Source organism: Mizuhopecten yessoensis, unplaced genomic scaffold (genome assembly GCF_002113885.1).
Source record: "Mizuhopecten yessoensis strain PY_sf001 unplaced genomic scaffold, ASM211388v2 scaffold7473, whole genome shotgun sequence".
Taxonomy (NCBI): domain Eukaryota; kingdom Metazoa; phylum Mollusca; class Bivalvia; order Pectinida; family Pectinidae; genus Mizuhopecten; species Mizuhopecten yessoensis.
Genome location: NW_018407065.1, coordinates 2,251,005 through 2,274,269, shown reverse-complemented (window position 1 = coordinate 2,274,269; position 23,265 = coordinate 2,251,005). Strand labels below are relative to the sequence as shown.

General features: G+C 35.0%; 2 protein-coding genes across 2 annotated transcripts in view; one reads left to right on the top strand and one right to left on the bottom strand.

Annotated features, from left to right (window-relative positions):
• The window catches only part of LOC110453621 (probable ATP-dependent RNA helicase DHX35), a 209,471-nt gene extending 190,562 nt beyond the window's left edge, over positions 1 to 18,909 (bottom strand). Inside the window, exons 1-21 of the mRNA XM_021502646.1 lie at positions 18,804 to 18,909; positions 18,340 to 18,473; positions 15,235 to 15,327; positions 13,324 to 13,401; positions 12,225 to 12,329; positions 11,902 to 11,963; positions 11,322 to 11,391; positions 10,762 to 10,821; positions 10,330 to 10,373; positions 10,040 to 10,108; positions 9,059 to 9,155; positions 8,820 to 8,851; positions 7,108 to 7,189; positions 6,574 to 6,670; positions 6,117 to 6,170; positions 4,943 to 5,041; positions 4,314 to 4,493; positions 3,506 to 3,601; positions 2,540 to 2,634; positions 1,579 to 1,656; positions 440 to 569 (exon numbers count right to left, since the gene is read on the bottom strand). Of these exons, the coding sequence (XP_021358321.1) occupies positions 440 to 569; positions 1,579 to 1,656; positions 2,540 to 2,634; positions 3,506 to 3,601; positions 4,314 to 4,493; positions 4,943 to 5,041; positions 6,117 to 6,170; positions 6,574 to 6,670; positions 7,108 to 7,189; positions 8,820 to 8,851; positions 9,059 to 9,155; positions 10,040 to 10,108; positions 10,330 to 10,373; positions 10,762 to 10,821; positions 11,322 to 11,391; positions 11,902 to 11,963; positions 12,225 to 12,329; positions 13,324 to 13,401; positions 15,235 to 15,327; positions 18,340 to 18,473; positions 18,804 to 18,840 (1,792 nt within the window). The 5' untranslated portion in view covers positions 18,841 to 18,909. The remainder of the gene's footprint in view (positions 1 to 439; positions 570 to 1,578; positions 1,657 to 2,539; positions 2,635 to 3,505; positions 3,602 to 4,313; positions 4,494 to 4,942; positions 5,042 to 6,116; positions 6,171 to 6,573; positions 6,671 to 7,107; positions 7,190 to 8,819; positions 8,852 to 9,058; positions 9,156 to 10,039; positions 10,109 to 10,329; positions 10,374 to 10,761; positions 10,822 to 11,321; positions 11,392 to 11,901; positions 11,964 to 12,224; positions 12,330 to 13,323; positions 13,402 to 15,234; positions 15,328 to 18,339; positions 18,474 to 18,803) is intronic.
• Positions 18,910 to 19,146: 237 nt separating this feature from the next.
• LOC110453620 (lysosomal protective protein-like) overlaps positions 19,147 to 23,265 on the top strand; it is a 15,092-nt gene continuing 10,973 nt past the window's right edge. The window contains exons 1-5 of the mRNA XM_021502645.1: positions 19,147 to 19,255; positions 20,246 to 20,468; positions 21,508 to 21,619; positions 22,292 to 22,342; positions 22,562 to 22,651. Coding sequence (XP_021358320.1) covers positions 20,296 to 20,468; positions 21,508 to 21,619; positions 22,292 to 22,342; positions 22,562 to 22,651 — 426 coding nt within the window. The 5' untranslated portion in view covers positions 19,147 to 19,255; positions 20,246 to 20,295. The remainder of the gene's footprint in view (positions 19,256 to 20,245; positions 20,469 to 21,507; positions 21,620 to 22,291; positions 22,343 to 22,561; positions 22,652 to 23,265) is intronic.

Here is a 23,265-nt window from a genome sequence, read left to right as displayed (position 1 = left end):
CAGTTGTGACACTGTTTTTGTTAAGTTTGGGGTTAAATGTCCTCGCACATTTACAATTAAATGACAACGGAAAAGCTGTGACATAAAGAAACCTTTTGGTCACGATATACTTTGAGTATTTGTTGTCTTGATATACTGGACATGTCACTCAATTTTGACCACCAAGAGCACTATCTCTGACAAATCTGTCTATCTGCCATTCAGTTGTGGATCCAGGTTTGCGTAAGTAAGGGTGCAGGAACAGAACCTAACTCAAAGTTACCAACTGCATCCTCTCAACTCTTTCAATCTTCCATAGTTGTAAAATCGATTGGACCTGAAGATCCATCCTTAAATCCTACACAACCCATCTGCTCTCCAAGCACAGCCAATATAGAAGGAAAGATAACTCTAGCTGAATTACCACACAAGAGAAGATTTGAACACAAAGATTGCCTACCTTCACAGGACACGATAGGAATGTTGAATCGTGTGAGGAGTCGAGTGAGCTGATCTCGGATCTGGACGGCCCGTGTGAGGCCCTTGTAGTTCAATAGGTACTCATGACACCACTTCTTACTCTTACCATACTGTAAATACAAACCAAACCTAGTATCTACACAAAACAGCTAATCTTACAATTAATGACTTAAACATTTTGTCATATTACTTAAATGTTTTGTCATATTACTTAAATGTAAGAAACAGCCACTTAAGAATAAATTGTTCAATATATGTAACGGTTGAAATGCATCTTTCTAACATTGATGATGTTATGCAATACAGTTCTGTTCCAGCTGTTGTCCCAATCACCCTGGAAACCCAAGATATGATACTGTCCATGGTATTATATCAATAACTGAACAGTGATTATCTTCCTTATCTGTGATGTGCTATATTATAAAGGCCAAAACTCTTTTAATAATTTTCTGATTATAATCTGTTTTTTTCATTCCATAGACTTCATTGTCAACTTTTAATACACACTTTATTAGTGTATATTCTGCAATTTTTTACCCTTTGCTACATTAGCAATGTATGTATATTACACTATAACAGTGTTTTAACCATATCCTCTAGTAACACTGGTGTGATATACAAGGGCTCATTTACTATCTGTAAGTCAATGCTTTAGATAACAACATTTTGAATTACTATGTGACTGTGATTTTACTATAAACTGCATTGTTATTCTGTGAAATAATTCTTAGTCTATTCACTAAATTTAACATGTATGTGCAGTATATTGATGTGATACGATTTTGTCAATTGTTTTTATTGTCATTATTTGCATTTGTTATACAGTCAGTTGTAAAAGCCTAAAAGGCCTGTGTTGCCATGTTTATAAATGTACCGACTATAGATAAAGATTACTTGAACTTGAGCTTGAACTTTGTAGCTGGTACTTCTAAGTTGTGATAACTTGTGCCCGACCCCTTTTGTTCTTTATCATGATTTACCATACAATATTCTATGCACAAAAAAGTTCTAAAAATTCCTTACCATAGTAAAATTAAACTTGTGTCACAAAGAATAACACAATTACTTCCACTAAAAAACGAGTTATTATCATTATCTCAGTAGTAAAAGTTGACTAACCTTGAGGAAAGCAGCGAGAACGTTGACGAGGGTTACATGGTCTCCTTCGTCTACTGAAAATTTCCGTTTCATCTTGTCCTGTCAAATAAAGGTTTTAGAAATGTAGCATGACCTACCACAACCTCAGCTTGTTATTATTTTATCATTTATATATTTTATGAGTCTGGTTACATAGTTTTGCTCACTCTACATTATTTACAGGACAGCTAGCATCCTACAACTAAACACCCATTTAATTTTGTACACAGTTTTTCCTGCAGATTTATTTAAGATAGTTTCGGATTCATTGATTGACTCAAACAGTGTGGAATAAATGCTTGTTTTTTTTTTTTTATTGGTTAACAATACAGTTTCTACAAAATATGAATTAGATTTTAGATACAGAAGAACTTATTACATGCGTGTACCATTTGATTTGGTACACATATCTCAAAATGGTGACCAGCTAGGCCATACACTTCAGATGTTTACGCAACTCGTTTCACATCAAAATGACATATACATCGTTATCTTCTGTACAAAACCTATCATTGTGACTTTTTAAATTCTAATTGCCCCAAAAACAACATCAATATCATCATATCATACATGACATTCCACTAGATATTCTAATAGATAGTGACATTCCAAGAAACCAATTCAAATATTTGAAAAAAATTGTCTCTTCACATCTACCCAAAACAACATATCAAACTATTATTTACCCCATACCCTTTTCGTTTTTGATGAAGAACAGTGACACATTTCCAAGTGTACTATTATTTCATTATAATAATATTATATATTCTAATAGTTTTATTGATGGTTCGGATTTACTCATTACACTTAATCACAGATACCATATAGAGCATTCATCTAAAGCTCCAGTTCCAATCCCAGTCTGTCTCACTGCCTTTATCACCCCTCTGGTTACACGTCACACGACTGTGTAATAATGTGGTACTGTAACAACATGACTTACGGATGTATTCCTCTGACCAGAGGGAGTCACAAAAACATTCTGTATCTGGGTCATCGCCGCCACGGCAACTGCTTCCACGGAACACTGGTACTCTCCTGGAGACAGAACAAGACCACACAGTAATTTAAAAAAGGGCAAATTGGCCACTCGTTAAGAACTACATGCTTCATATAACTATTGATAAGATATTTTAAAATGAAATAAAGGAAGTATTTCCCAAAATATTTTGAAAGGAGATCCTGGTACAGTTGTATTTGTCTATTAAAATATAGCATATTAGATACACTGTAAAAGAAAGGGGGAAACTTTATTATACAAACAATATACGGGAGGAATTTAAGGCTATATGCTACCATACATAATACCTTTTACTTACGTTAAGAGTTATCTCCCTTTTAAATAAAATTTCATTGACATTTTCTTATCATAAAAAATGCTGATTTTAAAGACCTCAAATGGGACCATAACTTTTACAGGATGTTGTTGAAAGTCAGATGTTCATCGGAACTTCTAGTGCAATCAATGCATCATTATTTTAAATGAAAAACCAAGTAATCAACAAAGAATGATATAATTCATTAACGACAGTTCACCAATTCATTGGAGTATAGCTCTTTTGAATAGGAGACACAGGTTAGATAGCATACATCCTTAATATCAGCATGACAAGAAACCATAGTTGCTGCTAACCCTGGGTAGGATACCAAATTAAATCCTTATAATCATTTACATACATTTTGTATCTGAGGCCACTGCAACCTGTTTGATTTTCGATCTACTCCGAAACTACCAACACTAGGTTAGGGATGTTAGCACGGATAGTGTGACCATGTTTAGACAAAATCTGCACACTGTCATTCTTCTATCAAGATGTGAGAATCATCTCAACCAATCAGCACCTCAGGGCTATCTCCAACCAAATAAATACAGGATCCTAGATAAATATAGGTTTTATAGCTGACTCACCAGATACCAGCAACATCTTGGCAAACATGGGAGACAGCGGAAACTCGGCCATTTGTAATCCCAAGGGTGAGGTTAGCATACCATTGTCATCCATCGCTGTAAATACAATCCATGTCATCATGTTTTACAATCTCTACATACATATATTCAAGACACATGTATCCCATTCGGAACATTGCTGTAGGATATATGCATCAATATCTCTTTCTCAGGTCCATATAACCACCTCTTCACCTCATCGAAAGTCCATAACTGATCAATATTACATGGCCACACTCAGAAATTTCTAGTTAGGAATTGTACTTTTATAATTCTGGATTATGAATTTCATGAAAGTAATCATTTAGAGCACAAATTGTTGTCTTGCCTGTCCCCGCTTTCACCATTAATGGCATTAATTTCAGAAGTTAGCATTCACGATGAGATAAGTAGGTAGGATGCAAGTTTTGTAGAGATTCGGTTGGTGTGTCATTTATATATCTTTGTAGAAACGGGGGTAAACAACTGAACGCAAAAACTAAAAGTTGACGACGATGCTTCCGCCGCTGGCGTGACCCTTAAAAAAGCTAGAAACCAGTGTTATATAATGTTAAACAATACAGTTCAATGAAGATGTGTATCAATTTAGCAGTCAACTTGACACTCAGATAAGAATTTATGTCAATTTCTCAAAATTCACCAAAACTTCATGTTTTTTATCCCAAAAAGAAACCATTGCCTTTTACACCCAATTTTTATCATAAATTGAGATGTACAATTACCCATGTATCAAATTGGTGGTTTTCTATTTTTGTTCTAAAATACCTACCACCCAGAGCATACAGTAGCTCCAGACCTCGAACCATGTTCTGGGCTGGTGGGGGTGAGAGAAAGTTGAAGCGTAAAACATTGCCGACCCCAAGAGCTTTCATCTGCAGAACAACAGGCGCCATGTCACTACGCTGCATCTCCGGTACTGTGGCTGGCGACAGCTCATCGTAGGCTGTCTCTGTGGATATATTGTATAGGAAAGTAAGAATATTTAGGATTGTGACTGTAAATAGGATGCGACACACCGATTCGGTCGATATATTGGATAAATAGAGTCGATCATATGTACGTATGTTAGATAAGGATATTCTACCAGAGGGTGTAGAATTTGGTTCAGAACCGAGGCTCTCCCAAGGATCCAACACCAAAATCTGCACCTGAGGTAATGGCTATGTAGTCATATATTTATCTTTTTAAACTTGTATGAATTTCATCTTTATTTACGTAATTCATTGTAATAATATAATATTCACGATGTAGTCAGAGAGGTATTTCTACACGCACTTTCTTTAGAAGTTCGATTTGTTTATGTGTTTTTCAGTGATGTCATGACTAAGCATGTACTTATGTATACATGTACCGGAAATCTTTCGCTCAGTCAAATAAAATGTTGATAGTATATGCTACCTGTGTAGAGTCTGAAGGCCTTCCCAGCACGCACTCTGCCAGCCCGACCAGCCCTCTGATTGGCTGATGCTTGGGATACAGGAATAATCACTAACGACTCTGAACAAAGAAAAACAAAGACTGTCAATACAGTACCGGTGAAATGTTTGAACGGTGACAACAGCTTTGAAAATATCTGTCTCAAACAGCTGTTTATCTTAATTTCAGGTACATATCATATAATTTGTATATACAGGTACACCATTATTTGAAGAATCTCTTTAAAAAGCACTGACACAATGCTCCTGAAACCCAGGAGCCAGATCTGTACATATATAAAAAATATCGATCCAGGAGTAGAGCCAACGCCGTTATTGTAGTTCAGGTTCGGTAGGTTCCGTTATCCCTTGCCTGGATACCAACCAGTATGCAGGGCAATTGAAGAATAGGAAAATAAGCGTAGGAGTCAATCTCAACAAGCTCAGGATATAAGTTGAATCTTATTTATTGGGTATGTCTACCGGTTTCGCCCGAACAGTGGGCTTCTTCAGGACGATTAATATCACGTGACGTTACCTGTATTACGTCACTATACACAATATAAATGTGCCCAGAATTTTAGTACTTCAGGGGACATATTTTGTTATTAAATCGTCCTGAAGAAGCCCACTGTTCGGGCGAAACCGGTAGACATACCCAATAAATAAGATTCAACTTATCCTGAGCTTGTTGCGATTGACTCCTACGCTTATATAAAAAATATATATTTTTATTTTTATTTTCCAACAATTATGAAACAATTTGTTTGTATCAACTTGTATTAATCACTCTTGTTGGCACTGGTGTTATTGCAAATATGGTAGGAAAATATAATCCCACTTGGTCGGGCAGTTAACCCCATACCTTCACACATCTGATCGGGGAATCAAACTGAATTTGTGATCTGGGCCTATACTGCAATAATGGGTTTCAAATACTCACACATGGGCCACATGATCATTCTTAGATTTAATTACTTAAAATAAATTTACAGTACTTTGGATTTTTAGGCACATTTTACACAGTTAAGCATGCACAAATCATTAATTGATTCATTAAAATGTTCAAAATGAATTTCAGATCTCCTATAAGCACTTTTAAAATGTCAAAGCCTTACTAAATCTACAGGTAATCATTTAAATGCAGAAAAACTTACCTACTCCAGTCTTGGGATTATAAGCCACTAATTTCACAAAGCCACAGTCCACAACTGTGAAGATAACACAGGACACATCATGACATGGAACACAGTCACCATGGTATGTTTGTTTATCTGATCAACATCTATAAGTTCTATGTATTATTTATTTCTAAATCAGCTTCTCAGAGTTAACACCAATATTCTGATTCATGATAGTTTAATGCTTTTTTTCTAGTTAAAATAGTATTAAGAGAAACTGAAGAAAGAAGTTTGATTTGGAAAACTGAAACATGAAAATCTGCTTTCAAAATTAACAACATGATCTCTATTTTACAACCCTAATATACTATATAGCAAGCTGGACCACTCCATCCATATTAAACAAAAAGAGACTTAAGTTTTCAAGCGGTCCTTTAATTGACCAAAAGTGAATTGCAATAGATTTTAAGAATTTATGGAGGAATGCACTTACTGTATACAATTGCGTCTATTGTTATAGATGCCTCTGCAATATTTGTGGCTATCACCATCTTCCTTGTATTAAACGGTGTCTTTTGAAAAACCTTCATCTAAAACAATAACTCATTGATCCTTACTAAGTCTGATATGGAGATAACATTTTTATTTACTTTTCTTGGCCAAACCAGAGGTTATTACATTTACATGAAGATGATTTCTCTTGCCCAAACATGGGTATCTACATTTTACTGTAAGAAGTTCCATAGAGAGACTAGCTTTATATACTCTATAGTTCTACTTGAAACAATACATACAGCAAGTATCACATAGGTAATATGTTTAACAGACAAACTTCTGTTCGCAAATCAGATCAGATATATTTGATTTCTCTGTCAATCTAAGTTAGAAATCAAATATGATGAAGCTCTTGTTTCTACCATTCCTTTGGCTACAGCTATTATTAAGCAACTCTTTCCTTATGAGGACATAAAAGTGAAGGACAAAACCTCAGTTTAGATGTTTTGAGACACTGACACCGAACTGTTACCTGTTCAGATGCTGGCAGACTACCGTACATAGGTACAACCTTCATCTTGAGTTTGTCTTTAGGGATACGTCTGGCTTCCTCTCTAGAACACAAACAGGCCTTCATGACTATGTCACTGTACACACTATACACATATTTTCTAAATTTTTAAAACTTCCATGGGGAGATTCTGCATACTCAAAATTAAAACATAAATAAAATGTGTATACAACCCCTAGAGACGAAATAACCTTTAAAATGACATATTTTGAGTTGTTCTTTAAGATGAAATCATTAGATCCTGGAATATAGGAACAGTTAAGCAAATTCACTGGTTGAAAACACTCAATTCATACCATTTTTATTGCTGATGACGCCTTATTCTCTCCTATTTAAACTTACCATATGAGGATATGTATCAATCAGACTGCATGAAATCAAATTAGAATTATTCTTTATAAAGGGGTTTCTCAACGTCATGGTCACATGCCAATGTTCGTATGACAGGTACGGGTAAGATGTTTGCAAAGATTTGCTGACATCCATCTGATACTGTTTGAGAAGTAGATTGGATGAGGAATTGTTTAGTTAATCAAGGGCTCCAACTATTTATATCAATAGAAATAACATGGCAATTATTTAAGCAGAAGTTAATATGACGGGTCAGATACATGAAAAGTTGCATTAAAATTGTTGAAGTACTTTAAAAGAAAAGGAGGAGTATCATCTAAATTAAATCTGAACACAGACAGATCCCTGATTCCAATACATCCCTTTATTCATTTGTTGTTTGGGTTTGATAATAATAATAATTCGAGATAACCTGTGTGCCATAACACCATATAATTCGAATAATAATTTGATGTTCTTATATACCTCTTTATCACAACCTAGTTCGTAGGTCGTCTCAAAGCCGTTCACAAATTATTATCAGTAGGTTATAGGGCCTTTGCAACCAACAAGCCAATATCTTTCTCAACTCCCTGGGGTGCTGCCATTTCGGCACTCACAGCTAGCATTCTACAATTCTAGAACTGCTCAACCACTTAATCATTTACAGCTGAGTAGACTGGAACAAGCGGAGTAAAGTATCTTTCTTAAAGATACAATACAGGCACGGTAGTCTAGTGGTAGGATGCCGGGCTCGTGACCGAATGGTTGCGGGTTCGAGTCACGGCACAGCATCCTACCACTAGACTACCATGCCTCCAAAGAAACGCTGAGTATAATAATGCCACAATCTGAATCTTTGGTAACTTTTCATATAACTACTGTATTGCAGTTCTATTTACTCTATATTGGTGTTATTTTGTGACAGATTCATATTCACATTCGCTGTTTAAGGTAATTACATGCTACCTTACACATTTTTGACATTATATCTGTGATTTTGTTTAGAAATAATAATACCAATAATTATACTTTATAAATAGTTTACCGGTACCTGTAATCTGTGTTTAAGTAAAGGGTACTTGCTACCATATATGAAAGTTATCTCCCTTTAACATTTTTTATCGACATGTACATTACTTTATAATTCAAACCTATCAGAGTTTTACCAACAAATGCGTCTTTATGTTCCTTTCTTTTATGAAGTCCAAGTGACTGATTACAACAGTTATATTATAAAGTCTTAGAGCAGAACTCTTTTGGGAAGGAGATACATTTAACAGTCAGGTAGAATGTATCTTTAAGTAACACATAATATAATCCATATCATTAGAGATACTTACATCAATAGCCGCACAACCTTCTGGACTTCATCCTGTAAACAAAATCAACTCGATCAAAATCATTATCACTTTGGTCTGTCTCACACGTTCGATACGACTGTCAGATCTACTTCAATTTAAGGTTGTGTATAGTACTTATCCAGTGCTCCCTTATAATTCAAAAGCAGAATAATTCATTTTAAACGTATTTAAGAACAGATTGAATGACTTTCGCACTCTAAATTGCAATGAAAGCCTACCTGTCCGGTTAGAAAGGCCAGCACATCTCCAGGTTTCTCTCCATGGTGGATCTTCATGACAGTATCAACGGTAGCCTTCACATAATTCGGTACGGGACTACAATTATAAATAAAGTTATAACGTTGATTATACAAGAATGTATTACAAACTGTCCATATACTTATTTAGTGAACTAATTTATTAGCCCAATATTGAATTTTAACCTCTGTATACCACAAAATATTTGTCGCAGTTGAACTTTTACTTCTTATGCCTTCTGTTTTGAGGGCAAATTTATTACGACGGTGAAAATAAGCACACAACTGTCCATACATTGTAATAACATGTGAAGGGTGAAAATTTGAAAATTAAGTGTCCTGTTATACAGTTTCAGCATAATGATGATTCTAACACGATTCGTTTGCAACGCGTGTTTTGATTGGATACGGACCATGTTCTAATCTGTGATAGAATCATGATCAATCGTGTTAAGCTCCTCCCATCGCACTTAAGCCACGCCCCGTTTCTAACCAAAACAATATGACGTCAAGCTCGCCTCTTAGCGAAATCCCGCTGAAACGGCTAGTAGGCAACAGAACAGAAAATGTGCAAGTATAAAGTATATGGGAACTTCAATTGGTGCCATCCTAATTTAGCACAACATTTACGTGTGAATCGCTAAAACAAGATAACAGTTCAAATATGTATGTTTACAGCTCTTCTTTGTAGTGTTGTTGCGATTAATCAATTTAATCGATGATCAGTCTTTTTACCTCCGACTATGATTAAAAGATAATGATTTTTTATGACTGATCATGGTCTGACTATAACATGCTATAAACAATATTTTTTGGCACTCTTGCCATACATACATTAATTAAATGGAAAATGAAATGTTCCATGACCTTGAAATCCAGTTTCATGGGAAAAACAATTTCTTTATATTTCTAAATTTTCTTTACTTAAAAATCACACATGGATAAGATATAGACTCTACTTACTCTAAACTGTAGTGGATATCCACAGGAAACGTCCGACCTTCTATGGACAGAATGGTGGCCTTGTCATGTCTACAAATATTTGAAACAAATTTTTTTTTTATGAACTAACATTGATTTATATATGCTAGAATAATATTTCCATCAGGCATCTGTTTAATAGTGAAATCTGAAATAAGAATGCAATGAAGTTTGCTCATAACAGGTAGAAAATAATACACAGGTTTTATCATGTGTAATACCTAAGGTAATTATCATATAATGTTTAGGACTAATAGCTGATAACACCTTACCTTCTTTCTCCTGTGTCATTGTTATTAAAGAACTTCTTCATTTCCTGTAAATTAAGATTATTAATGTAAGTCAATCTATTTTTAAAGAAATACAAATGTATTAACAGTGTATTCCTTCATGATAATTTACTATTAATTTCGAATAATTGCTTTGTTGCACTCTTCTTCTGATAACTGCCACAGAACTCATAGGTACATTTGTAGGAGTGCAATTGTCACATCGTACATGTTTGAGATAATATTGTGATCATTCGATGAAAGCAAAATAACAAAAAGAAATAAAACAAAGACTGGTAAAAAATTCAGATCAGTTTTCCTTTTTTCATATTACCGGTAATAAAATTACTAAATATTTTCCCCCTTTTTTCATATTAATAAAATTACTAAATATTTTTGCCCTATCATAAAGATGTGTTTCTAACATCTACTCACCTCAGCATTGAGTGTCGCCGAGGCCACAATGATCCTCAGGTCCTCCCTTTTCTTCATTATCTGACAGTCAATAAGAATCTCTTTGGTAACAGTTGCACACTATTATACCACCAATTATTAAGGCAAAACAAAACGATAGTCGTGTTTCCAGTTTGACCCTATTTTTCACCTCTGACCTCAAAACATTTCAAGATAAATGTTTGAATTTTACATCTAGTTAAAAAGAATAAAAAAAAATCATTTTTTTTTCTTTTTTCAAATTTTAAAAGTAATTATCAGTATCAGAGGCTAAATATGTCTTGTCACTTTGACAAAATTAGAAGAAAAATAACCGTTTAGAGGGGAATTACTAGATAAACTTTCGCCCTTGCTTGTAAAAGCAATATTCTCCCAGTTTCAATTTCACCCTTTATATTAAATTACTATGTATATTATGTTGTTTACTACTGTTTACTTTAATGTTGCTTTTACCTTCATTACAGAGAGTGAAAAAGGCGAAACTTAAACTGCAACGAAAATGTCCTGGTATACAGTATACAACACTGTACAGTATTACAAACCTTCCTCAGGAGTCCCATCACAATGTCTGTGTTAAGCGTCCTCTCATGGGCCTCATCCAACATCAAAATACTGAAACACACAACAAATACATGTCAGAAAATTGACTATTAATAGAAAGTATTATTCCAGAAATAACTGCAGCGATTGTGGTACAGTGAGGCACTTTTTTGAGACTCCCCAAACAGTACACATTCTTTATGTATTATAAGACAACTGGATTACAAAAACAATTTTGCATAGAAAATATGCTAACCTGTCCCCTAAAATACTGACAGAAAGTGAAACTATTGGAAAAGTGACTAAATTAAGGAGATTTACTGACTGCATTAATAATTATCTTATCATCATTAGACATGTATTAGTAGACAACTTCTGTCATTGTACAGTATTTCCATATACAGTGATTTTTGTAGAATTTTTTCAGACAACCCCTGGACATTATTACTAAAATTTTGACGTGTCCTATTACTAAGAGATAGAGTGGGTGATCATGAGTCCCACTGGAAAAGCAGGAGTACAGGACTCAAATATTTGAGTCCCAAAAATCACTGACAATATGTAGCAGACACATTTTAATACCTGTACTTCCTTAGCAGGGGGTCTTCCATTATTTCCCTTATCATCATACCATCTGTCATGAACTGTAAACAAAAGACTTGATAATAGACAACATAACAAAACAGGAATATAAATCATGTTCTTTATTTACCGGGGTATTTACATTTATTAAGTCTGTAGTCCTTTTCTTGAAAAACATTTTGGTTTAATCTGATAACATAAGGACAAAATAAGAAATAGGAAAGTTCCTAAAATTTCATGAAAAGAACATTTCCAAACTATTTATCCATCAATTTAACATAAATCAAAACTTATTGTTTAATCGTTCTAAAATCAGACCATACCTTTATGCGAGTCCTCGTTTTGTCGGAGCAGTCATCAAACCTGATGGTGTAGCCAACCTCCTCTCCAAGTATAGTGCCCCGCTCTTCAGCAATACGTGTCGCCACCTGGTATTAAGACACATGTACATGTAGTTTACCTTGAAATTTCAAAAAAAAATAACCAGTCTTACTAATATTGGAAGGAGACATTCAGTTTTTCACCTCTTTTTTAACTTTTTGAAATCAGAATTCAATACAATTGTGTTTTGTTCAATTCAATTAATTCTTTGTATAAAATAGTTTGAACTATTGCATTTTACACATCAATTGTCAAACAGAGGCATTGTAAATCAATTTTAAGCGCTTTTTGATACAAAATGTATTGCAATATACTATTTCTGCCCCCCATGAATTTTTTTTATATCTCTGTTATTACTCAAGTGGTTGTTTTGGAAGTGAAACTTTTATTAATATCTTAGAACCTGCCCAGTAGTTTAGGGGGAGATGACGTTTCAAGTAAATAAACCAAATTGACCCCTTTCGACCCACACTCAGCCCACAGGAGTGCTAGCTCTTTTACATGTAGTACTTTTGATTCCGATACATATGTATATGGACTAAGGATGCTACCATCGTCGTTTGGTTGAAATCTGTACAATAGTTTGGGATGAAATGGTGCTTATAGCAAATCAACCCTACCTACTGACCCTGGAGGGTCAGACCCTTTATGTATATTCAATCCACCTGGGCAAAAGATGCTGTAACCTAACTTTGTTTGAAATCCAAACAGTTGTTTAATTGGGAGATGTCATTTAAAACATGACAATGGATAGACTACAAATATTCATCAGACGATGACAGACAAAGCACCATGACATCAGTTTACTGTACCATGTGAACTAAAAAATTACAAAGTATATCCTATAGAGCTATAAACAATATGTTTGTATTAGTGGTGAATAGAATATGGTTTCATATGGTAATTAAATGTACATAATTGTTTTGGTTGTTGAGGACAGTAGACAAATGATGTAAAAAAAAAAATCAACTGTAAGAAATTAATTAAATCATAGAATTTCAAAATGTAAGTACTTTTCAGATATGTCAGTGGGCTACTTACCGTGACTGCTGCGACTCTCCGGGGCTGTGTGACTCCTATCACATGACCTTCAGCTCCCCAGCCCGCCTCCAACAGGTACTGTAGGTATATACATGTAACAGTATAAACTTTCATTACGAAGAAGTTCAAAATTCAAATAATGAAAAGCAAGATTTTGAAAAATGTTGTTTCATTGTTTTGTATTTAGAAACATTCAATTCTACAGGTGTACACAGTACACCATTGTATTTTCTTTTAGAAACATTCAATTCTACAGGAGTACACAGTACACCATTGTACTTCCTTTTTGAAACATTCAATTCTACAGGTGTACACAGTACCCCATTGTCCTTCCTTTAGAAACATTCAATTCTACAGGTGTACCCAGTACACCATTGTACTTTCTTTTAGAAACTTTCAATTCTACAGGTGTACACAGTACACCATTTTACTGCCTTTTAGAAACATTCAATTCTACAGGTGTAGACAGTACTCCATTGTAATTCCTTTTAGAAACATTCAATTCTACAGGTGTACCCAGTACACCATTGTACTTTCTTTTAGAAACATTCAATTCTACAGGAGTACACAGTACACCATTGTACTTCCTTTTAGAAACATTCAATTCTACAGGCGTACACAGTACACCATTGTACTTCCTTTTAGAAACATTCAATTCTACGGGTGTACACAGTACACCATTGTACTTCCTTTTTGAAACATTCAATTCTACAGGTGTACACAGTCCACCATTGTACTTTCTTTTAGAAACATTCAATTCTACAGGAGTACACAGTACACCATTGTACTTCCTTTTTGAAACATTCAATTCTACAGGTGTACACAGTACACCATTGTATTTTCTTTTAGAAACATTCAATTCTACAGGTGTACACAGTCCACCATTGTACTTCCTTTTAGAAACATTCAATTCTACGGGTGTACACAGTACACCATTGTACTTCCTTTTAGAAACATTCAATTCTACGGGTGTACACAGTACACCATTGTACTTCCTTTTTGAAACATTCAATTCTACAGGTGTACACAGTCCACCATTGTACTTTCTTTTAGAAACATTCAATTCTACAGGAGTACACAGTACACCATTGTACTTCCTTTTTGAAACATTCAATTCTACAGGTGTACACAGTCCACCATTGTACTTTCTTTTAGAAACATTCAATTCTACAGGTGTAGACAGTACTCCATTGTAATTCCTTTTAGAAACATTCAATTCTACAGGTGTAGACAGTACTCCATTGTAATTCCTTTTAGAAACATTCAATTCTACAGGTGTACACAGTACACCATTGTACTATCTTTTAGAAACATTCAATTCTACAGGTGTCGCAGTACACCGTTGTACTTCCTTTCGCTGCTATGGGTAGTGTCCAGGGTTAACCCTTGAGACAGAATTATGATTTTCAAATTTGCATGCTAATTCAAAATTTAAAAATGCACAGATTGAAAAACAAATTAAATTGAATTGTGATTATTTTTTCAAAGCATAAAGGTATTAAAAAACAGATGAAGCAAATAATAGTCAATTTTGTTTAGAGTTAGAAGAACCTAATTGCTTATATTAATTGCCCTTAACCTGAAGAGTTTTTAATCAGCAGTAATAAATTAATACTTAAATGACAAGTTCTCAACCTCCTATTCCGTCTTTGCGTATTGCAGAGTTATCTTCTCTTTGGAGCAGGTATTGATTGTTTCGTCACTTGTTTGTGAGAGAAACGTCATCAATTATTAAGAAAACGACATAATTTTCTCACTCAGACCAATGACGTAACAATCAATCCCTGCTCCCAAGAGAAGATAACTCTGCAATACGCAAAGACGGCATAGCCAGTAGCCATGCAGTGATCCTCAACACTTCTTTAAAAACCTTTCTATTACACCATATAGTATTTATATGTAACATACTACCTGAGGAATTTGTGTACTTTTCCCACATCCAGTCTCTCCAACAATGACTACAGTCTGATATGTCTCACACAAGTACAGGATATGATTCCGAAGCTACAAGTCAAAGGTAAACAAAAATGTCATATTTAAATTGATAAAATATATGCATATCATTGGCTAAACTAGAAGTCAAAACCTAAAATCTACCATGCCCATCCTACTCTTTTGATTTCAATTTCTTTTCTTAATCTCATATTACAATGGAAGATCCAGGGGTAAAGCATATGGTGCACATGCTCTCTCCTCAAACATTTTTATAACACTATGATATCATATACCATTGTTTAGACTTGAGAATGTCAGTTTATGCTTCGTGATAAAAAACAGGTTATCTTAAATTCTCAAAAAAAAAACCAGGAGTTTCAAAACTGTAAAACAGTCAATATGTTAAATAGTTCATGGGAATTCTGTAATGTAACAGACCTGTTATTATTTTTACACTTTCTCTGCCAGGAGTCAAACCTGGGACCTCTGGGTTACTAGTCTTACGCCCTACCGAATGAGCTAAAGAGAAATTCTCTCTAGCCGAGTCAGTGGGCCAGATGGCCGCCAGTGACCTGCAGGTACCTACATGTATATATATATAGCTCTACATTATTTTGTATATTGGTTTCAGTTTTACATCATTTCATTTTACCTCTCTTGTTAGTACATGTAGCTAGTGCCTGCTGTTATCAAAGCTTGTTTCATGTACTGTTTGTGAGCACAGCAAAGGCTAGGATACCCTACCAGGCGCAGATTTAGGGGGGGGCACACCCGGTCCCGGCCCCTTTTGGCGGCGGACTGACCTTTTCCGGGCTGGCCCATAATGGTCTGATCGGCCGGGAACGGGAACATATTAACATTTTAAAATGCATCAAATAATGCACGGAGCTTGTATAAAAAAAATCTGGGGCTATGCCCCACACATCCCATACGGCATCCTAGCAAATATTGTGGGTTTCCGTTATCTGATATTTTTACTATATTTTCTTTATTAAAACAATATTTGTTGGCATCGCTACGCTCATCTACTTTGTATCTTGACCCTAAAGTGTGTGTTTTATTCTACCACCTCCGCAAAACCCCAAGTTGCAGCTTGCAACGCTCGGCGGAAATATACTAGCATAAGTTGCATAATTATATTATTGACCGCTCGTTATAGATGATCTGAAAATTAATACTTTTTATTGTAACCTTCCTAACCGCCCGGGCGATATTAATCATATCATTATACAAGAACGATAAAGGTTTTTTTCGGCTGACAATATTATGTATAATCGACTAAACATATCCATTCAATTATTTTGGTATTATATATATTGTTGGAACTGTTTAACTATCTTGTATGTACAACATAATATCTCATTGTGGTACTTATAGCTTACCATCGTGTACGTACAAGAAAGTATCTTCACACAGCATACTATTGTGTACGTAGTAATAAGTTGTACGTACCAGAATGAGATGATATGCTGTACTTACAAGTATGATAATTTTAAATTAAATTTAAAGGTGACGCGTATGTGCCTCCTAAGTTGTACCATTTTAACCAGATAGCTTAGCAAATGTACCACTGTTGGTAATATGCACGCCCTTACATGAGTTAATCAGCGTGGACATTTCAGATATATCATTGTCTACACTAGTGAATTGGTCAACAATTATAAAACGCGAGACTATATCAAGGGCGGGTCCAGGTGAGGGCGTAATGGGCGTACGCCCTCCCTTTTCCAAAAAAAAAGAATTTTTATTTATCGTAATCTGCTAATATTGTATTGAATATGGCAATTTATCATATTCATTAATTAAAGACATACTCTAAAAAAAAAAAATGTCAAACCATGACACTTCAACTATAAAATATACATGCTCCAAGTCAGGAACCGTTACATTAGTGCATTTCACAATTATTTTATGTTTTTTAGCAAAAAAAAGGTCCAAAACTTGTTTTGCTTGCTCCGCTCGGCGACAGATTTTATTCTACGCCCCCTCTTTCAAATATCCTAGAAACGCCCCTGTATATAGCTAGTGGCCTTGGTTGTCGCACTGATTTGAACTTACCGTTTGTTTAGCAACTTAGTGATGCCATGAGTAACTCATTAATTAAACAGCAACGATGTTATGGTGTTATTTGTTCTTTTGTACAACAAACATACAATGTCTGAAGACTAGATTTATATTTTGACGGTGGACCTCTCGTATCCCCTTGCGGGCGGGACGCCAAATTAGGTAATAATGAACAAGCCCCCTGTGGATTCATACATTTGTCATCACCAGGTTGCCCCTATAATAATACCATCTGACTTCAAAAACACACTGTTGATAGAGAATTTGAACCGAAACTTTCATTTTCTTTCCAGTAAACAAAAAATGTCTTTGGGCCATACTTAAAATATGTTTTTTTCTTAATTAAACGTAAAAACAATCCTCAGAACACGGGAAATCGCTTCTGAGACGTTCTAGAAAACACATTTTTTGGGGGGTAGATCCCCCAAACCCCCCCTCCTCGCGCTATGTGCTCGGCCTGCTGCCTTTCGCAGCACACCGTTGACTATTGAGAAAAAATTCTCGGCCCCCCCTTTTAGTAAATCCTGGATCCGCCCCTGCCTACCCCGAGTTGCAAATAATTTTAAATATTCAAGGAGAAAGACTTAGGAATACAGGATCCTTAGTGAAGCAGAACTGGGCCAGGTTACTATTAGTGATCAGCTACTGACTAGCTCAAGTTCAGAGGTCCTTGCATGGTTTATATCCTAATATGAATCGGCCAACAGACATGTCAATACAAAGATGTTAATTGTTTCACTTATAAGACTTTTAGTACTTTAACAACTTATGTTTCATCATCATGATCTACTTTTGTTCACTTTTTGTGTCCACTGTGAGTTGCTGACTTGATTTATATTTTAGGATTCTTCAGTATTTTTGTTGTTTTTGCAAAAAAGTACCAAAAATCCAACTCTTAGGTACCAAAACTACCAGGAAAATTTTTCGAAAACATATAGGATTCTCCAAGTCTGGCCTACTTGTTTTTTTTCACCCGTTGTTGTATATAAATGTAGCAACAAGCTGCAAGACACTGACTTGGAAAACAGGCAATTTTTGTCGTTGTTTTTCGATGGACTTGGATATATCTGGGTTGTAAACAAACGCTGTGGCTGCCTCCTCTGACGTTGACTTCCTCTCTTCCTCCAAGGGTGTTATGGGTTCCTCTGACCCTAGAAGAGGAGGTCAACAATCTTTATTTACAACCCATCACATTTCACAGGATAACTTAAATTGCAATTTCAACACTGATACAGCTGTAAACCTACATCTTTAGAAATTATGTTATTTCTATAATCTTAAAAATATCAGATATATATATCACAAGGTATCTTAAGCTAATACACAGAAACATGTAAGCTGTTGATTTGATATCTAAATATATATAAAGCGTTATAGTGTGTTTAGTCAGTGTTATTGACAGAGTTGTTGATGTCCAGTAAAATGTGGAAATCAGTGTAGCTGAATTGCCTATATACATATAAACTAAATAGAATAAATACCCGGCTTCCAAAATTTAGGAGTAAATTTCTGTGCCATCTTAGGTCAAAAACGTATTAGCTGTGGGATTTTTCAGCTTCCGAAACACCCGCCATCAACGTTCGTCGCTTAACGTTATGTGGTTATTTCCGCTTCCGCTGTAAACAAATACACGTGGTTTCACTTTGCCATTTAGCGGTAAAAAAAAACGGTAATCATTCGCCAATTATTCATTTAATGAAACATATAATTAAACAAAGGTGTTTTTACAGCTTCCAATATCAAATAAAAAACCAAATACCGGGTAAGTGAAAATAAAATTGATAGGAACTCTTTTACGATAGAGATAAGAAAAGGTCTGTTTGTAAACTGTCATGTGCCAAATGCTTTTATGAGTGTCATGTGATGTAAAAGAAGTCTTATACAACAACCCGAGGCAAAGACAGCCTAAGGAACTGTGTGATAATATAAATATGTAAGTCATTGTTCACTAAGCATTTAAATATTTGAAAAGTAATACGTATTGTAATAGATCTTCGAGGGTTAAAAACAAATACATGTAAACCATAAACTGTTTTTTGATAAACAATGCAATCAACCGCGAAATGAATTATTAAACAGGACCTGTTAAAGGGAATTTTTTGAACATGTTGAAGATGTTGAATTCCGGTCAGATTTATACATGTACATGTGTAACTTGCAGGGTGCATTCAACCATAACATTCACTCTAGAAAGGAATCTCTTAAACAGCTGTTAAATGCAAGACAGTCACAGAAAGTCAACTGGATAACCTGAGCTGTCTCATGTATCAAATTTGTAATGATTTTCTTCTATTTCAAGTTATTAATGAGTACACATACTTGTGCTATTTAAAATCTTACTTACAAAGACAATGTTAACACATTGTAATACTACATAATCATTAAAAGTATAAATACTGAGTATACATGTAGTAAGTGTCTGTGCTCCTACTTGGTCAATATTACATTTACTATTTAAGTGTAAAAGTCAGATGATAATATTGTCTGTTAATTTTATTGAGGTCCTCTGTTGGTAATTTAAGTTATTCAACATTCAAGTTTTACAGCTAGATCATGTAGGTTCAAGTTCATTTGTTGCATGGCAGATGCAAATTTTCTTGGTTTGTTGCAGGAACTTTTGGAAAGATATCTTGTATATGTAGTTAAGTTAACGTATTATATGAAAAGCGTTTGTCTTTTCTAAATTTAACTAACGATTGACCCACTGTTTTGTTTCAGTGACCAGCAAAGTTGTATTAAAGCCCTGTACAGGAACAGGAATAAAAATCCTGTACACCAGACTGCATGCGGTGTAGTTTGAACCATGTTTTTGTGATAATCTGATAGTGTAAATGTGTTTTCATCTTGATTATCATTTGAATGCTTTGATCCATATATCTCCTCTTTACTATATACATAATATTATCATATTTTATCTTGACAGTGCAATACAGAACACTTGACTCAACTAGAAGGTATTTACAGACAGCCAACATGATGCTAATTCCGTCCCTTCTCCTGATCTCCTGTTTCCTTGCATCCCTAATTGTCAACTCTGCGCCAGCTGAGGATCTGATTGTGTCGATGCCAGGACTGAGTACTCAGCTGAAGTGGAAGCAGTACTCTGGATATCTCAATGCCACAGGCAGCAAGAAACTCCACTACTGGTACTCAACACTTCAACCCGCAGCCCAATAATTAAAAATATTAATTTATAAAGGATTTGTGGTCTTTTGGACAATTTCTTTAAGATTTGTTGGTAGAGTTTTGTTAATTTATCAATGGTTGTCTGTCATAAGCTGCATAAAATAAAGTGTTGTTTTCTATTGTAAGTTGAACTTTAAATTCTTAACTCACTGAGTTTGATTTACATGATCATAACTGGATGAATCGGATTGCAATATTTTACACAGATTCCTTCTGAATGTTACATACAATTTTTCCTGTACCTTCATACAGCCCTTAATCAAGTTTTTGTTTGTGTAAGATTATGATGTAACTACAATGTTTGAAATATTTGCACTGTGAAGCTTTCATACGACATGGTGTTTTATAGGCTTTCCTCCCACGAGCGTTATAATTGAAATTATCAAATTTAATGCAAGTTAGTTTTTTTGTTATTTGAGAAAATATATAATCCAATTCCTGATGATTGATAATAATTTATATCTTCTCTCATAAATCTATTCAGAAATATGATACACCCTATTCATGTTTGCAAATTTCGTTTAAAAATCAAATCACTTGCTTGGATATAATCATTATTACGGTAATCATCACTCTACAGGATAGTTTTTTTTCATCAATGAACTCATCCTCGATACTCCAGGGGTTTTGCTCACTTTCGCTATCTGCACCCCTGAAATATGTCATAGCCAAATTGAAGGCACACAACTAGATATTTGATTGGTCTTAAGAAGAAAAACCTGACCAATCACTAGGCTGATACCTGTCCTTTAAAGTTTCTAGAGGAGCGACACCTGACTTCAAAGTCAGTCAAGTTTTTCATTACGTTACCAATATTATTTTTTCTGTGCATCAAAGGATGGAACTTAAATTGTTTTCTCGTCTCATCCACAAGTTGGTTATACTGAGCCTTCGATGTTATCATGACATAGTCCAGGGATGAAGACAACGTAAGTAGGCGTAACTCCTGGAGGATGGAGGATACAATGAACTACACAGGGATGTATATCGTTGTTGTAGGTTTTTGGAATCTCAGAACAAACCTGAGACTGACCCTGTTGTCTTGTGGATGAATGGTGGACCTGGTTGTAGCTCTGACCTGGGTCTGCTCAGTGAACATGGACCATTCAGGGTAATCATAATATACAGACAAATTATTAACCAAATGATTTTCATAGGGCTGCAACAATATATTGCCAATATTTTGAATACGGTACAATACACAATATTTTGAGAGGTCACGTTACACCAACATTATATAATATTTTCCAGATTTCGTCGTTTCTGAATTTAGTTTATTCATATCCGTTCCTTAATGGCAAGTGACAGCTCTAGCTCGGCATGCACGTCGAAAGACGTTAACTGTATGAAACTTTTTATGACATGTACATTTTTGACCAAGTCTATTTCCAGTTGTAATATTGCATTTAAAAATTTGCAACATATCTTTATGCTTTGCTTCTACTGTTACTATATGTATCGTGATATGTATTGTATCGTGACCACAATATTGTGATACGTATCGTATGGTCATATTAATGTTTTCGTAGCAGCCCTAGTTTTTCATGCAAGAATCCTTTGATATTTTGTAGATTTGATAAAAGTTGAACCACATTTTTCAATGGATTGAATTGGATATCATATGATCTGTTTTTCATGGCTATAACGTAGTGAAATGATTGCTTTAAAAGTTATTTACAGTGGAATTGTTTTATATTGGAAGTTTTGCAAAGAGTTCTGATAAACATAAGTTTAAGTGTTTTTGTTTGTTTGTACATGTATATATCATTATAATTTATTTCAGATTGACTCCGATGGGAAGACAGTGTTAAATAATCCATACAGCTGGAACCTGGTAAGTATTTTTTCTTAGTTCAGAGTAAGTAATATTTACTTTGAAATTAAATGAAAAGAAGTGTTGACTCGTAGCGATAAGAAATATCTGTGGTCACACCATTTCGTACTCGGTTATCTGTTGAATTGTACCATGTGTTAATTTGCTGAGCCTTGGATGAATGATATTTTATTTCATACCTATATGAGATGTTTGTATGTTCTATATTTTTATTAACAGGTAGCAAACATGATTTACCTGGAGGCTCCAGCAGGTGTGGGTTTCTCCTACTCACCTGACAAATTAGATTACAAGACAGACGATGACCAGGTAACATCTCCTCAAATTTGGTACTGCAATACTCTAGGTTTCGGTTATTGATGTGATTGAGTTGCTATCCAATTTAGGAAAATCAAGCAGAAACTCGATACTCCACCTATATTCTCAGTAAACATTTTTGGATTGTTCCTATGACAAAACTTTAAGTGCAATTTTGTATAGAATCAGTCAATATATGCCCTAGAACATGGGCTAGATGATGAGACTACTGGATAAGTAATGGCTGGGTGGTGAGACTACTGGAATAGTAATGGCTGGGTGGTGAGACAACTGGATAAGTAATGGCTGGGGGGGGAGACTACTGGATTAGTAATGGCTGGGTGGTGAGACTACTGGGTAAGTAATGGCTGGGGGGTGAGACTACTGGATTAGGATAATGGCTGGATGGTGAGACTACTGGATTAGTATAATGGCTGGATGGTGAGACTACTGGATAAGTAATGGCTGGGTAATGAGACTACTGGATTAGTAATGGCCAGGTGGTGAGACTACTGGATAAGTAATGGCTAGGTGGTGAGACTACTGGATAAGTAATGGCTGGGTGGTGAGACTACTGGAAAAGTAATGGCTGGATGGTGAGACTACTGGATAAGTAATGGCTGGGT